This window comes from Bufo gargarizans, chromosome 1 (genome assembly GCF_014858855.1).
Source record: "Bufo gargarizans isolate SCDJY-AF-19 chromosome 1, ASM1485885v1, whole genome shotgun sequence".
Taxonomy (NCBI): Eukaryota; Metazoa; Chordata; class Amphibia; order Anura; family Bufonidae; genus Bufo; species Bufo gargarizans.
The window spans coordinates 213,767,430-213,785,716 of record NC_058080.1 but is presented as its reverse complement, the minus strand read 5'-3'; the positions used below and the strand labels follow the sequence as shown (position 1 = coordinate 213,785,716).

The window sequence follows — 18,287 nt, the reverse complement described above, 5'->3', positions numbered from 1 at the left end:
TTTTTATGTGATTCGCCACAAATAAATTCAGATCGAACCAAATTTCTGGGGAAAATTCTGCTAACCGGCCGAATCAAATTTTTTTGAAATTCGCGCATCTCTACTAGTGACATTAGATTATTTTTCTTGATATTTTAACACTGGAAGAAAAATTAAAGTGAAACATGAAGACACCTAACCACACCACCACACAGTGACCTTATAATCGCATCTTGACACAGGCAGTATTTTAATTAAACGCTTTCTGACTGCCATAGACTATAAAAATCCAGATGGTTGGTATATAACTCTACAAGGATGCTCCTGAATGTCCTTGTATATTTAGCAGCTACATGCTGAACATGCAGCTGTAAGAGGGGTAAACCTGCTGTCACTGTCAGCTGAGCTCCCCAAAAGGAGGCAGAGACAATTTCGTACCATCACTGTCTTGTCCAGCACTGTATACAAAGTACTCAATGAGCAATGCTCATACAGAACAGGAAGTAGAAATGCCACTTCCTACGCTGATCCCATTCAGTCGCCAGTGGCTGAGTTACTGCAGTAATGCCAGGTCTTAGAAGACCCAGATCAGCTCAACAGTGAGGCTGGATAGCCTTGTACATCCACTCTAGGGTCTTCATTACCCCTGTAATTTTGATTAACATGTCAGCACTAATATGTCAGAAGAAACCATCAAAACATATAATGTTAAATGTACCCCAAAGGCTTTGAAAAGCATTACCACACCGCAGCATCTATCCCCTCTTCGCCCAACAACCATATCCCCTACATCCCCTATTTAAAAAAAAAAAAAACATTACAGAAAAGGGAAATAATTTAAAGAAGTATTTTACTTGCACTTTGTGCTATTAAAAAAGAAATAACCTTTTTTTAACTTTATTATTGTTTCAAATTTTTGCTGGTAAAAAAAAAATATATACTAAAATAAAAGTGGCATAAAAATAAAGGTGCAAAATTATTTACATAACTGAATGGAAACATAGTTATGGCTTTGAAAGACACTTGTACTAAGAAAACTAAAATGTGCCTGGTCAGGATATGCAGTAAATCGCCTGGGTCCTATACCTTTATGGACAATAGACTCTTAAGTTGAAATTACCTATACAGGGAGTGCAGAATTATTAGGCAAGTTGTATTTTTGAGGATTAATTTTATTATTGAACAACAACCATGTTCTCAATGAACCCAAAAAACTCATTAATATCAAAGCTGAATATTTTTGGAAGTAGTTTTTAGTTTGTTTTTAGTTTTAGCTATTTTAGGGGGATATCTGTGTGTGCAGGTGACTATTACTGTGCATAATTATTAGGCAACTTAACAAAAAAACAAATATATACCCATTTCAATGATTTATTTTTACCAGTGAAACCAATATAACATCTCAACATTCACAAATATACATTTCTGACATTCAAAAACAAAACAAAAACAAATCAGTGACCAATATAGCCACCTTTCTTTGCAAGGACACTCAAAAGCCTGCCATCCATGGATTCTGTCAGTGTTTTGATCTGTTCACCATCAACATTGCGTGCAGCAGCAACCACAGCCTCCCAGACACTGTTCAGAGAGGTGTACTGTTTTCCCTCCTTGTAAATCTCACATTTGATGATGGACCACAGGTTCTTAATGGGGTTCAGATCAGGTGAACAAGGAGGCCATGTCATTAGATTTTCTTCTTTTATACCCTTTCTTGCCAGCCACGCTGTGGAGTACTTGGACGCGTGTGATGGAGCATTGTCCTGCATGAAAATCATGTTTTTCTTGAAGGATGCAGACTTCTTCCTGTACCACTGCTTAAAGAAGGTGTCTTCCAGAAACTGGCAGTAGGACTGGGAGTTGAGCTTGACTCCATCCTCAACCCGAAAAGGCCCCACAAGCTCATCTTTGATGATACCAGCCCAAACCAGTACTCCACCTCCACCTTTCTGGCGTCTGAGTCGGACTGGAGCTCTCTGCCCTTTACCAATCCAGCCACGGGCCCATCCATCTGGCCCATCAAGACTCACTCTCATTTCATCAGTCCATAAAACCTTAGAAAAATCAGTCTTGAGATATTTTTTGGCCCAGTCTTGACGTTTCAGCTTGTGTGTCTTGTTCAGTGGTGGTCGTCTTTCAGCCTTTCTTACCTTGGCCATGTCTCTGAGTATTGCACACCTTGTGCTTTTGGGCACTCCAGTGATGTTGTAGCTCTGAAATATGGCCAAACTGGTGGCAAGTGGCATCTTGGCAGCTGCACGCTTGACTTTTCTCAGTTCATGGGCAGTTATTTTGCACCTTGGTTTTTCCACACGCTTCTTGCGACCCTGTTGACTATTTTGAATGAAACGCTTGATTGTTCGATGATTACGCTTCAGAAGCTTTGCAATTTTAAGAGTGCTGCATCCCTCTGCAAGATATCTCACTATTTTTGACTTTTCTGAGCCTGTCAAGTCCTTCTTTTGACCCATTTTGCCAAAGGAAAGGAAGTTGCCTAATAATTATGCACACCTGATATAGGGTGTTGATGTCATTAGACCACACCCCTTCTCATTACAGAGATGCACATCACCTAATATGCTTAATTGGTAGTAGGCTTTCGAGCCTATACAGCTTGGAGTAAGACAACATGCATAAAGAGGATGATGTGGTCAAAATACTCATTTGCCTAATAATTCTGCACTCCCTGTAGTTAAAAATATCAGTAATTCTCTATACCAGTAGTTCCCAATATCAACTTAAATTACGAATGCTGATGTGAACCCAGCCTTATTTCTCAATCTGAGAGTATGATATACTGTGTGGCCGTATATGCCACAGCGTGCTCTAATTAAACTAATGAGGCCCACACTGTTTAGTCAATTTGCATTGACAATGCATCCGTGGCATCAGCAATACCATGCGGCTTTTAAGAATACAGACCGTCTAAACAGTGTGATTCTCATTAGTTTATTCAGCGCCTGTTGTGACCTATACAGCCATGTGGTGCTTGAAAGTGACATAACTACGCTGTGGTTGCACCTGAACAGCCCTACACTTACGTCAGTTTCTACAGAATTTTGCCAACAAGGCGAACATTAAAAAAGCACCCCCCCCCCTCCACCCAACATCAAATAACACTGACTTTGGCCTCATGCACACGAACGTGGTGTGTTTTGCGGTCCCCAAATCGCAGATTAACACGGATGGGGTCCGTGCACGTTCCGCAATTTGCGTAACGGCACGGACAGCCTTTAATATAAATGCCTATTCTTGTCCGCATAGCGCGGACAAGAATAGGATATGTTATATTTTTCTAGCTGGACCACAGAACGGAGCAACAGATGCAGACAGCACATGGAGTGCTGTCCGCATCTTTTGCAGCCCCATTGAGGTGTATGGGTCCGCATCCGAGCCGCCAAAACAACGGATGTGGACCAAAACAACGGCCGTGTGCATGAGGCATTTAACAATGTTGCATAGTAGCCACCACTATGAACAATGTTATATGAAAACATTACAAGTGATTGTCTAGGATTAGAATGAAGCATATGCTTTTTCCCAGAAAAGGTTTTGTCTGTCCATGGGCTGTGCCTAGTATTGCAGCTTGGCTCTTTTCTGTTGAATGGAACTGAGCTGTGTGAAGGATTGATTTTTACGTGATGATATGTGGTTTCCATCAGTATTATTTTGGGGTACATAACACTTTTTGATAATTTTGTATTCTTTTTTTTTGGTGGCAAATAAGCAAGAAGCGGCTTTTCTAGCACTTTTTTTTTTTTTTTTTTTCACACCGTTGCTCTGCTCTACGTTGTGAACTTCAGCAGTAACCCGGCTGGCTGCTCCTGCATTAGTGCTGGATGTTGGCCAGACAAAAAATGCTGCAGCATGCATTTTTGTCTCGCTGAACACCGGCATTTATGCCAGAAAGCAGCCACATGATAGTCTATGGGTCCAGCGGTTCTCTCTATGGGTGAACGGTCCTATCCAGCAATGCCAGATCCAGTGAAATCTGACAAGCTATTCCTTGGTACAATGCCGATGTGAACCCAGCCTTAGACTGCTGCGGGTTTATAAGCCCCTGGCTTGCACTGGCTAGCATTAGGCTACCTGCATACAATGTGAGTAGCATCAGTTTTTTCTCCATTGATTCTTGTGTGGAAAAACCACAGCTTAATACAATACAAGCAATGCCTATGTTGGGACTGTATGTTGGAGGGGCTGAAGAGAGGGAGGAGAAACGTGATTTACATGGGGCTGCATTGGAGGGGCTGATGTTATTTACATGGCACTGTAATATAGATAGATAGATATGAGATAGATAGATCTCCATAGCCAACATTTAATTTTTTGTTTTAATATGTATTAGTAGTATTATGTAACAGGTGAGGTTATGTCACCGTGGGCAGTGGGGGAAACTACCCACCGTACAATGTCTGAAATTAAAGAAAGCCACTAGGCCTGGAAGCCAGGATAAGGGACAAGGTTACCTCCTATCGCCACCCTCATCCTATCCCTGACCTCCTAACTGCATGAAAAAACCCAGATAGTAGGAGGGCTCATGCACCGGAACCTGGGCCTTACTGACCCTATTGGTCCTTGCAATATGGAAGTCAGGAATAAGAGACGTCTGATTCATCCATGACATGGATAAATCGGAGTCTCCAACAGGCCTAGTAACAATGAGGAGACAGCAAGCAACAACAGAACGGCAGGTAAGTGTCCTGTGGCCAGATGACCACAGACAACAGAACGATAAGATCACTTTCCGGAAGCCACAGCTTGCTGTCTTGTAGTTCCCCTTCCGGGAAACCCCAGGGATCCCCTTCCGGAGGTACAACAAACAGGACATGTCTAGCAACCATGCAGGATCATCCACACCATAGACAAACCACACATTGAACAAACAACTAGACAAACATCAACCCATAAGTGCAGCACCACACATAACAACAATGAGGAAGGGTAGACATAGGCAAGGACCTCGATGTCCCACAAGGTGGCCCTCAAGGACTGGGCAGCTGGAAATGCCCAGCAAGGAGCATTACATCCAGCTCCAATAAAGGCTCAGGCTCTCAGCACCAAGTCTATAAGAGCCAAGAGGCCACACCCAGCTCCGCCTAGCACACACCTTAACCATGTGCTCGCCAGAAGGGAAGAGAAACAGCCTTAAAGGGAAAGTGCATAAACAGCAACACGTTGCCACTAGAGATGTCGCAAACATAAAATTTTCCGTTCGCGAACGGAGAATGCGAATTTCTGCAAATATTCGCGAACGGGCAAAACGGGGGCGAACCGCCATTGACTTCAATAGGCAGGCAAATTTTAAAACCCACAGGGACTCTTTCTAGTCACAGTAGTGATGGAAAAGTTGTTTCAAGGGGACTAACACCTGGACTGTGGCATGCCGGAGGGGGATCCATGGCAAAACTCCCATGGAAAATTACATAGTTGACGCAGAGTTGGATTTTAATCCATAAAGGGTATAAATCACCTAACAATCCTAAATTTTTTTGAACAACGTGGTTTAAAACATCCAGTGTGTGTATATGATCAGGTATGATGTTGTATCGATCAGGTAGTGTAAGGGTTACGCCCGCTTCGCAGACATTGACAGACCAAACTCCCCTTTTAATGCACCGCAAACAACCGCAAACAGTCCATTTGCCCAACAGCAAACTTCCCATTTGCACAAGGTTGGATACCAAGCTAGCCATGTCCCGTTGATGTCATTGAAGGTTTCTTCCTCCACCCAGCCACGTACAACACCAAGGGTCCCCGAAAGGTGAATTGAATTGATTTTTCGAATGGGGAGATGGTTAAAAAAACGCTGTCTCCCTCCCCTTTGTTTGAATCCACGCCACGGTCACTGCGTCTGCGCCGTGCAATTTACTGTCACACCCGATATGAGTGGTATTTTCTGTAGTACTATTCTTATCAGTTTAATCCCTGTTACGTAACGTCCCCAATCTGGGGTCGATTTATTAAATAGATTTTCCGAACGGGGAGATGGTTAAGAAAACGCTGTCTCCCTCCCCTTTGTTTGAATCCACACCACGGTCACTGCGTCTGCGCCGTGCAATTTACTTTCACACCCGATATGAGTGGTATTTTCTGTAGTACTATTCTCATCAGTTTAATCCCTGTGTGTCGAATTGATTAATCATTGTCGAATTAACGACATCCTAAAATAATTATGTTCTGAGCTCTGTACTTGCTTTGTATTGGAATTGATGGGGATTTTTTTAAATTGTCTCCATTATTTCTAATAAACTATTAAGAGACTTTATTATGATTTTTTTATTTTATGTATTAAAAACCCATACAACTTAAAAAAAGAATAATTAAAAATAATAATGTTTGTTTTATGAAAAATTATCCAGCCGATCGCTTTTAGTCTGATCATAGTGAAGCAACGGCCTTGTCTGGGGTGTGGCAACATTGCCAACACACTCATAGAGGTGATGATCGCTTCATTGTGATACGCAATACCTGTCGGTCGAGTCGTTCTCTAAGGCTGGATCCCGAAGGGCTGTGGCGATTTGTAGGACTGAAAAAGCTCTGCATGTCCTCCATCAAAAACACATCTGTAAAGCGTCCTGTCCTTGCCGCCGTGGTCATGGTAGGAGGAGGATTACTTTCCCCTCTTCCCCTGTTAGATTCCCGTTGTGCTGTGACATCCCCCTTATAAGCTGTGTAAAGCATATTTTTTAGTTTGGTTTTGAACTGCTGCATCCTTTCTGACTTCCGGTAATTTGGTAACATTTCCGCCACTTTCTGCTTATACCGGGGGTCTAGTAGCGTGGCCACCCAGTACAGGTCGTTCTCCTTCATCCTTTTTATACGAGGGTCCCTCAACAGACATGACAGCATGAAAGACCCCATTTGCACAAGGTCGGATGCCGAGCTACTCATTTTCCGTTCCTCCTCACTGATGTCATTGACGGTCTGTTCTTCCCCCCAGCCACGTACAACACCACGTGTCCCAGATAGGTGACAACAACGAGCACCCTGGGATGCCTGCTGTGGTTGGTCTTCCTCCTCCTCAAAGCCACATTCCTCCTCTGACTCCTCTTCCTCATACTCCTCTTGCAGCGATGCCACAGGTCCGGCAAGCGATGATGACAAGGCTGTTTCTGGTGGTGATGGTGACCACAACTCTTCCTCTTCACACTCATCTACAGCCTGATCCAGCACTCTTCACAGGGCACGCTCCAGGAAGAAAACAAATGGGATGAGGTCGCTGGTGGTGCCTTCGGTGCGACTGACTAGGTTTGTCACCTCCTCAAAAGGACGCATGAGCTTACAGGCATTGCGCATGAGCGTCCAATAACGTGGCAAAAAAATTCCCAGCTCCGCAGAGGCTGTCCTAGCACCCCGGTCATACAAATACTCATTGACGGCTTTTTCTTGTTGGAGCAGGCGGTCGAACATTAGGAGTGTTAAATTCCAACGTGTCGGGCTGTTGCAAATCAAGCGCCTCACTGGCATGTTGTTTCAGCGCTGAATGTCTGAAAAGTGCGCCATGGCCGTGTAGGAACGCCTGTAATGGCCATACACCTTCCTGGCCTGCTGGAGGACGTCCTGTAAGCCTGGGTACTTAGACACAAAGCGTTGTACGATGAGAATCAACACATGTGTTGCCCAAATTCAATGCCGCCAACAAATTGCTTCCATTGTCACACACTACTTTCCCGATCTCCAGTTGGTGCGGGGTCAGCCACTGATCCACCTGTGCATTCAGGGCGGACAGGAGTGCTGGTCCGGTGTGGCTCTCTGCTTTCAGGCAAGTCAACCCCAAGACAGTGTGACACTGTCGTATCCGGGATGTGGAATAGCCCCTGGGGAGCTGGGGGGATTCAGTTGATGTGCAGCCAGACGCCGCAGCAGAAGAGGACTTGCCGAGGAGGTTATGGAAGAGGATGGAGTAGGAGGAGTAGAGGAGGTGGCAGTAGGCCTGCCTGCAAGTCGTGGCGGTGTCATCAACTCCGCTGCAGAGCCACGCATTCCATGCTTGGCAGCCGTCAGCAGGTTGACACAATGCGCAGTGTAGGTGATATACCTGCCCTGACTGTGCTTTGCAGACCAGGTATCAGTGGTCAGATGGACTCTTGCCCCAAAACTGTATGCCAGAGATGCCATGACTTCCTTTTCAATAACTGAGTAGAGGTTTGGGATTGCCTTATTAGAAAAAAAAAATCGTCCGGGTACCTTCCAATGTGGTGTCCCAATAGCGACAAATTTTTTGAAGGCCTCAGACGCCACCAGCTGGTATGGTAAAAGCTGGCAGGCTAAGAGTTCTGTCAAGCCAGCTGTCAGACGCGGGGCAAAGGGGTGACTCTGTGACATTGGCTTCTTACGCTCAAACATTTCCTTTACAGACACCTGACTGTGGGCAGATGAGATGGAACTGCTGAAGGTGAGAGGCGGAGTGGCAGGTGGTTGAGAGGGGGCAAGGAGGACAGCGGTGGTTGACGTGGCTGAAGATGCTGGACCAGGAGGAGGATGGTGGCTTTGAGCTTGTGGGCTGCTTCTACTCGTCATCATGTGTTGATCCCATAGGTGTTTGTGATGTGCGATCATGTCATGTGCCTTCGCAAAGCAGTTGTACCTCGGTGGGTTGGATTTCCCACGACTCAGTTTCTTTTGGCACAGGTTGCAAATGGCATCGCTGTTGTCAGAGGCAGACACACACAAAAAATGCCACACTGCTGAGCTTTGCAATGACGGCATTCTTGTGGTGGCAACAGCATGCGTTGATTGGCGTGCTATCTAGCTGACCCCGGGTGCCGATACATGATGTCTGACTGTGCCACTAGCTCCTTTCAACGACCTCCCCCTGCTTCCAACTCGTCTCCTCCTTCTCTCTGTCTCCCCTTCTGAACTTTCCCCTTCTTCTTCTTCTCTTCGAGCAGGCACCCACGTGGCATCCACGGACACATCGTCATCATCAACCACTTCACTTGTATCTGACACCTCAGCAAAGGAAGCAGCAGCGGGTACAACATCATCATCATCATCACACTGTACGTCCATGTGTGTAATGCTGCCTGACTGAGACATATCCCTGTTATCTACATCCCCTGGCAATAATGGTTGCGCATCACTAATTTCATACAACTGATGTGTAAATAACTCCTCTGAGGGATCAAGTGAAGCGGCTGTGGTGGTAATTGTGGTGGTGGCGGTGGGCGGGAGAGTGGTAACTTGAGAGCAGTTGACCAAAGCTGAGCTGAAGGAGGATGGTGCGTCAAGGTTCTTAGCGGAAGCTGTTGAAGATTGGGTGTCCTGTGTAAGCCAGTCAACTATTTTCTCTGAATTTTTTGGGTTCAGGGTATGTGGCTTCTGAACACTGGGCATTATTCCAGGGCCAGTGGAAATCACAGCACCACGACCACGACGGCCCCTGCGGGGTCGCCTGCCTCTGCCTGTCATTTTTTTTTTAATGTGAAGTGGTACTATGCGTGCAAGGTACTGTGCCAACCTATATAAGTGGTGGGCAGTGGGCACAGTACAGTCTGTGTGGGCCTGACACACACGGGCTTGCAAATGTGATTATATCACAGAAAAATTTTAAATATAATTTTTTTTTATCTGCAAGGTATTTGAGTGAATGACACCCTGTAACGGTATTAGTGGAGGCTTAGCCACTAGCCACTAGCCAGTATACAGTATGTGTGGGCCTGACACACACAGGCTTGCAAATGTGATTATATCATAGAAAAGTTTTAAATATATATTTTTTTTATCTGCAAGGTATTTGAGTGAATGACACCCTGTAACGGTATGAGTGCAGGCCTAGCAAATATATAGTATGTGTGGGCCTGACACACACGGGCTTGCAAATGTGATTATATCACAGAAACATTTTAAATAGAATTTTTTTTTATCTGCAAGGTATTTGAGTGAATGACACCCTGTAACGGTATGAGTGGAGGCCTAGCCACTATACAGTATGTGTGGGCCTGACACACACGGGCTTGCAATTGTGATTATGTCACAGAAAAATATTAAATATAATTTTTTTTTATCTGCAAGGTATTTTCTGTCACACCCTGTATGAATGGTGTGCAGTGCACACAGTGCTGTCTATGACTGAGCCTGCAGCCTCTCACACACAGGCAGCCAGGCAACTGCAATATATATATATATATATATATATATATGTATATATATATATAAAAATAAAAGCACACTGATGTACCAGCCCTGAAAAGGGCTTTTCGGGGTGATGTCAGGACGCTGTCCTTACAGCAGATGAGTCTGTGGACACAGAACAATGCCCTAGCTAACGCTTTCCCTATTGAATCAGCAGCAGCTACACTCTCCCTCCTCTCACTGTGAATGCAGCTTCCGAATGAATCTAAAATGGATGTTGTCTAGGAGGTGGGAGGGTCTGGGACGGAGGGTCTGCTGCTGATTGGCTGCTGACTGTGAGGTACAGGGTCAAAGTTTACTCAATGATGATGTATAGGGGGCGGACCGAACATCGCATATGTTCGCCCGCAGCGGCGAACGCGAACAGGCTATGTTCGCCGGGAACTATTCGCCGGCGAATAGTTTGAGACATCACTAGTTGCCACCAGCAACCAGCATGCACGGCGAAAGTGTCACGGCAAACAACCCCCAAGCTGTGACAGGTTACCCGTATTCTAATTTTCTTCAACTACTGTTGTTAGCATACAGCAGCCAATTATCTGAATGCATTGGAAAAAAGTTGAAAAAAACTAAAGACTGTTAATAGAACATCACTCTAGCAATTCCATTTTAGTGTTGGGCGCGACTATTCGAATAGTTAATATTAATTGCGAATATCGGCATTTCGAGAATTTGCAAATATTTAGAATATAGTGATATATAGTCGTAATTTTTAATATTATATATATATATATATATATATATATATTTTAGTAACCTCCTCTCTTGCTTGTGGGCAAATGAGAAGGATGCAATGTCTTTGTCTGGGCTTAGCAACATCCCTAGCAATCCATAGGAAAGTTGTTGCCTACCCCTTGCTATATAAGAACCTCCTAAGCAGCCCTTGTATGCAGTATTTTGCATATCTGAGAGAGACAGCAGTGTTATTACTGTGCTCTCTGCTTTCCTGTGTCATTACATTAGATAGTTAGCTTATCTATTTATCTATCTATCTATATATATATATATATATATATATATATAATACAGATAGTCAGTGGGAGATAGTCAGTGTAGGTTAGATGGTGATATAGTGTTGCTGATAGGTTCTGCTGTCCATACATGCATGCTACATACATAGTGCTATATGTATATACAGTGGGATGTGAAAGTTTGGGCAACCTTGTTATTCGTCATGATTTTCCTGTATAAATCGTTGGTTGTTACGATAGAAAATGTCAGTAAAATATATCATATAGGAGATACACACAGTGATATTTGAGAAGTGAAATGAAGTTTATTGGATTTACAGAAAGTGTGCTATAATTGTTTAAACAAAATTAGGCAGGTGCATAAATTTGGGCACCACAAAAAAGAAATGAAATCAATATTTAGTAGATCCTCCTTTTGCAGAAATCACAGCCTCTAAACGCTTCCTGTAGGTTCCATTGAGAGTCTGGATTCTGGTTGAAGGTATTTTGGACCATTCCTCTTTACGAAACATCTTTAGTTCATTCAGGTTTGATGACTTCCGAGCATCGACAGCTCTCTTTAAATCACACCACAGATTTTCAATTATATTTAGGTCTGGGGACTGAGATGGCCATTCCAGAACGTTGTACTTGTTCCTCTGCATAAATGCTTTAGTGGATTTTGAGCAGTGTTTAGGGTCGTTGTCTTGTTGAAAGATCCAGCCCCGGCGCAGCTTCAGCTTTGTCACTGATTCCTGGACATTGGTCTCCAGAATCTGCTGATACTGAGTGGAATCCCTACGTCCCTCAACTTTGACAAGGTTCCCAGTCCCTGCACTGGCCACACAGCCCCACAGCATGATGGAACCACCACCATATTTTACTGTAGGTAGCAGGTGTTTTTCTTGGAATGCTATGTTCTTTTTCCTCCATGCATAATGCCCCTTGTTATGGCCAAATAACTCAATTTTAGCTTCATCAGTCCACAGCACCTTATTCCAAAATGAAGCTGGCTTGTCCAAATGTGCTTTAGACCACCTCAAGCGGCACTTTTTGTGCTGTGGGCAGAGAAAAGCTTCTTCTACATCCCTCTTGCATACAGCATCTCCTTGTGTAAAGTGTGCCGAATGGTTGAATGATGCACAGTGACTCCATCTGCAGCAAGATGATGTTGTAGGTCTTTGGTGCTGGTCTGTGGGTTGACTCTGACTGTTCTCACCATTCGTCGCTTCTGTCTATCCGAGATTTTTCTTGGTCTGCCACTTCGAGCCTTAACTTGAACTGAGCCTGTGGTCTTCCATTTCCTCAATATGTTCCTAACTGTGGAAACAGACAGCTGAAATCTCTGAGACAGCTTTCTGTATCCTTCCCCTAAACCATGATGGTGAACAATCTTTGTCTTCAGGTCATTTGAGAGTTGTTTTGAGACCCCCATGTTGCTACTCTTCAGAAGAGGAGGGAAACTTACAATTGACCCCCTTAAAAACTCTCTCATAATTGGATTCACCTGTGTATGTAGGTCAGGGGTCACTGAGCTTACCAAGCCAATTTGAGTTCCAATAATTAGTGCTAAAGGTTTTGGAATCAATAAAATGACAACAGTGCCCAAATTTATGCACCAGCCTAATTTTGTTTAAACAATTATAGCATACTTTCTGTAAATCCAATAAACTTCATTTTACTTCTCAAATATCACTGTGTGTGTCTCCTATATGATAGATTTAACTGACATTTTTTATCGTAACAACTAACGATTTATACAGGAAAATCATGACGATTAACAAGGTTGCCCAAACTTTCGCATCCCACTGTATATATATATATGCTACATACATACATACAAAGTGCTGTCATGTCACAAGTTCACAACAATACTTAGTGCACCAATCACTAATAAGTAGTCGGACCTGTTAAAATGTGAAGTTGCACGTATTACTCCAAAATATTCGAACAATTAGTGCCGATTTTGCAATTGCGAATATATTCAAGCACTCTATCGGCATATAAAGCTATTGTAATGTTCTGCCGTGCCAACCATTTTCTCCAGTCTCAGGAAACTTCTAGCAGCTTGAATAATGTAGCTATAGTGACCCACACCTGTATTTCGCGAATATTACATTGCCAATTTTTCATGATCAAGAAAATACCAAATATTCACGAAATATTGCAAATTCCCTAATAATCACTATTCCATTTTGGTTATTAGAAATGTTGCTTCATTCTTCAGAGTTTTTTTTTTCCCTCAAAACAATCATTCAGACATAAGCGCTATTATTTTTATTTTGTTAAGGAAAAGTGCTCACATCATTAATAGTATGCAAATCTACAATCTATGAATATTGCTCTGATACTATAAAAGCAGTAGTGTTTGCATATTTCACTTTCTCTATGTAATATACAGAAATATGCATCTACCTGTGTCTTAATGGAAATAAAAAGGATGAAGAGAGACCTGTGCCTTTATAGTGAAGTATTTTACACATAAAAGAAATACAAATATAGTGATTGCACTTATAGAATGCAGAATAGAAACAGACTAATAAAAGTAAGGGTTATTTGGGAGCCTTGTTGACTCTTTTTCAAATGAGATGTTCATGGATTTCAAAATGAAATTCCCAACTTCTCTATTGTTTCATAATTTTGTTTTCTTCAGTTACACCTATTCAACATAAAAAGATGCATAAAACAAGCAGAAATATAATGAATCCTCTCCTCATGAGATAAAAAGTAAATGTACTTGTGGCCATTTTAAAAGGGGGATGCAGGAATCATATGTACATTGGTACAATTAGTTAATTTAGTTTAAAACTGAATTAACCCTTTATTTTGGGCAATAAAATCATATCTAGGCAGTTGTCATTATAATACAGTGGTCCCTTAAGTTACAATATTAATTGGTTCCAGGACGACCATTGTATGTTGAAACCATTGTAACTTGAATAATCAGCTCCATAGCCCCAAAATGTCATCCAAGATAAAATAAAATGAAGATTTAAGAAAAATAAGCAGATAACTAAGTCAGATAAAACAAGTTCTTATATATAACAGCCAGGAATAGCTGCTAACTAGTAACTAATATAACTATTTTACCAGAGAAGTGGATAAGATTGGTTGTATATGAGTCTGAGACATTGTATGTTGAGTCTAGTCTCAACTTACGATGGGTCAGAAAAGACCATTGTATGTTGAAAATATTGTATCCTGGGGCCATTGTATCCTAAGGGATCACTGTACATAAAAATAAGCACATGTAAAGAGCAAACAGTGTTTCGTATAGTCTCGACAAGGTTGCTTATTGAATATAGACAGATGTTTTAAAAAATTTGAATTATTGTACCTTTAAATATTGATAAGCGGCAGGGGTCATATTCTAATTTGTGATATTTCGCAAATATTTTGTCGAATATTCGTTGAATATTCGCGAATTCGAATATTCGTTATATTCTACATACTTTGTTTTGCTTGAAAATTGACAAGGTCATGATTGCGTAATATGCGAATATTACGCAATCAATACAGGCGTGGGTCAAAAACAAATATATAGCACTATAGAATATAGTGCTATATATTAGTTTCTAGAATATCTGAACACATGATTCCTCCCTGCTTCTTGCTTGTGGGCCAATGAGTCATTTGCCCACAAGCAACTTAAGCAGGGAGGAATCATGTGTTCAGATATTCGATATAACGAATATATAGCACTTTATTCTAAATATTCACGAATTTTCGAAGTGGCGATATTCGAGATAATAATTAGCTTTTCGAATATTCGTGCTCAACATTACCTTTAAATATTGGTACATAAAATGAAAATGCTGAAAGTAACTGTGTGTAAGTAGAAAAGTAACTGGATGAAAGCTAGTATTGACTGGTACTGGCTTTGGGCTATTTCAATGTGTTATTCTAGTTTAGCATGTCAATTTAGGGAGAGAGAACACTTCTGATTAATGCAACTTTATAAAAAAAAACATGTGTTTTGGTATTTTATTGATATCTGATATTAGGCCTATTTTCAATGTAATGTTCAACAAGTGATAACATTGAAAAAAATGTATGTAAAGTAAATGAAAAGAATACATACACATTAATACAAAAATTGGGACTATAAAGAATTATTAGTACCTCTGTTGTTATCTTTTGTTACTATTAGAGCCAAAGTTGTCAATATTGTGCTGTTATTTGACAATTTGTATATTTTTTATTATGATTTCTCAATAGGTTCTTCCTCGGCAAACTTGTGGTCTGTTCACACATACTATTTTCTATAAAGAGTACCCTGGAGGTCCACTTGAGCTAGATAGAAGCATACAAGGAGGGGAACTTTTTTTTACACTTGTCCTGAATCCAGTAAGTACATATACTTTAATATTCATCATTAATAAAACATAGATGATAGCCTGTTATACCATATAGCATACTAAATAAGGTCCGGCATGTCGAGAAGGAATCAATAAAAAATTCTGCTTGAATTACAATGTAACCTTAACATTTTAGCTATGATTAAAGGGGTTGTCTCAACTTGCCGTTACTACTGCCATTGCTGCTACAGTAGCTTTCATTGCCTTGCATGAGAGCTGCTGAAACAACGTAGCACAGCAAGCTATGCTGGGTCCCTAACTCAGAAATAACATAGCTTGTTGTGCTATACTGTTTCTGTATCTCTCATGCGCAGCAATGAGAGCTACTGAAACAGCAGAGCGCCTTTCGGGAGGTGGTGGTGGATTGTGTCTCATCTTGCCTTAATAACGGTTAGACAAGATAACCACTTTAAGTATTATTTTAATCAAAAACATGTAAACTATTCAGATTATATTGTGACACAAGCTGGAGTTTTTAACCTTGGATAATAAAGACTGAATTTTTATTTGGATCCTTCTTGACATGCTTGACCCTATTTGACATTGAGTTTGTCCAGTTGTCTCCAGGCCTTTTGTGCTCCCAGAGTATTCATTGCCATGTGAAGGTGAGATGGGATCTCTTGTACCACAACAGTGAGGAACGGAAGTATTTTGCAAATTCTCCCACTTAGAATTCATGTAGGAGGTCTAAAATTCACATTGTAGGCGCATTCCCACTCTGAGAGACATAATAATAAATAAATAAAAAATCGGGAAATCACATTGTATAATTTTTAAAGAATTTATTTGTCTTGCATGCTGAACATAAGTACAGTTGCAAAAAAAAGTATGTGAACCCTTTGGAATGATATGGATTTCTGCACAAATTGGTCATAAAATGTGATCTGATCTTCATCTAAGTCACAACAATAGACAATCACAGTCTGCTTAAACTAATAACACACAAAGAATTAAATGTTACCATGTTTTTATTGAACACACCATGTAAACATTCACAGTGCAGGTGGAAAAAGTATGTGAAACTTCGGATATAATAACTGGTTGAACCTCCTTTGGCAGCAATAACTACAACCAAACGTTTCCTGTAGTTGCAGATCAGACGTGCACAATGGTAATTCTTGACCATTCCTCTTTACAGAACTGTTTCAGTTCAGCAATATTCTTGGGATGTCTGGTGTGAATCGCTTTCTTGAGGTCATGCCACAGCATCTCAATCAGGATGAGGTCAGGACTCTGACTGGGCCACTCCAGAAGGCGTACTTTCTTCTGTTTAAGCCATTCTGCTGTTGATTTTCTTCTATGCTTTGGGTCGTTGTCCTGTTGCAACATCCATCTTCTGTTGAGCTTCAGCTGGTGGACAGATGGCCTTAAGTTCTCCTGCAAAATAACTTGATAAACTTGGGAATTAATTTTTCCTTCGATGATAGCAATCCATCCAGGCAGCAAAGCAGCCCCAAACCATGATGCCCCCACCATCATACTTAACATTTGGGATAAGGTTTTGATGTTGGTGTGCTGTGCCTCTTTTTCTCCACACATAGTGTTGTGTGTTTCTTCCAAACAACTCAACTTTGGTTTCATCTGTCCACAAAATATTTTGCCAGTACTGCTGTGGAACATCCAGGTGCTCTTGTGCAAACTGTAAACGTGCAGCAATGTTTTATTTGGACAGCAGTGGCTTCCTCTGTGATATCCTCCCATGAAATCCATTCTTGTTTAGTGTTTTACATATCGTAGATTCGCTAACATGGATGTTAGCATATGCCAGAGACTTGTGTAAGTCTTTAGCTGACACTCTAGGATTCTTCTTCCCCTCATTGAGCAGTCTTCACTGTGGTCTTGCAGTCATCTTTACAGGACGGCCACTCCTTTACAACGTTTACATGGTGTGTTCAATAAAAACATGGTAACATTTACCGTATTTTTCGCCCTATAGGACGCACCGGCCCATAAGACGCACCTAGGTTTTTGGGGAGGAAAATAAGAAAAAAATTATTTTTAACCAAAAGGTGTGCTTTTGGTGGGTTTGGAACTAATGGTGGTCTGTGGGTGGCACTATTACTGGGGATCTGTGAAGGACACTGTTATGGGGGGATCTGTGGATGACAGACACTGTTATGGGGGGATCTGTGGATGACGGACACTGTTATGGGGGGATCTGTGGATGACGGACACTGTTATGGGGGGGATCTGTGGATGACGGACACTGTTATGGGGGGATCTGTGGATGACGGACACTGTTATGGGGGATCTGTGGATGACGGACACTGTTATGGGGGGATCTGTGGATGACAGACACTGTTATGGGGGGATCTGTGGATGACGGACACTGTTATGGGGGGATCTGTGGAAGACGGACACTGTTATGGGGGGATCTGTGGAAGACGGACACTGTTATGGGGGGATCTGTGGATGACGGACACTGTTATGGGGGGATCTGTGGATGACGGACACTGTTATGGGGGGGGATCTGTGGATGACTGACACACTGTTATGGGGGGGGATCTGTGGATGGCACTGTTACAGGGGGGGGGATCTGTGGATAGCACTGTTACAGGGGGGATCTGTGGGTGGCACTGTTACATATGTGCCATCCACAGACCCCCCACCCCATAACAGTGCCATCCACAGCCCCCCAGCCCATAACAGTGCCATCCACAGCCCCCCAGCCCATAACAGTGGCATCCACGGATCAGCTCGATCATCCAATAGCCGACGCCCCCCCCCCGCCGCCGCCGACGCCTGTATACTAATATTAAATGTCTTATTCAATTAAATTGTATTAGATATGCCCCCTCACTCCTATATTGCTAATCAAACCTTAAATCCTTTTCCTAGGTGCTGTAATGCAGGCCGGGCGGCC

General features: G+C 42.2%; 1 protein-coding gene across 1 annotated transcript in view; it reads left to right on the top strand.

Annotated features, from left to right (window-relative positions):
• LOC122945932 (bifunctional heparan sulfate N-deacetylase/N-sulfotransferase 3-like) overlaps window positions 1-18,287 on the top strand; it is a 550,006-nt gene that overhangs the window by 302,691 nt on the left and 229,028 nt on the right. The window contains exon 5 of the mRNA XM_044305192.1: window positions 15,285-15,413. Within this exon, the coding sequence (XP_044161127.1) occupies window positions 15,285-15,413 (129 nt within the window). The remainder of the gene's footprint in view (window positions 1-15,284; window positions 15,414-18,287) is intronic.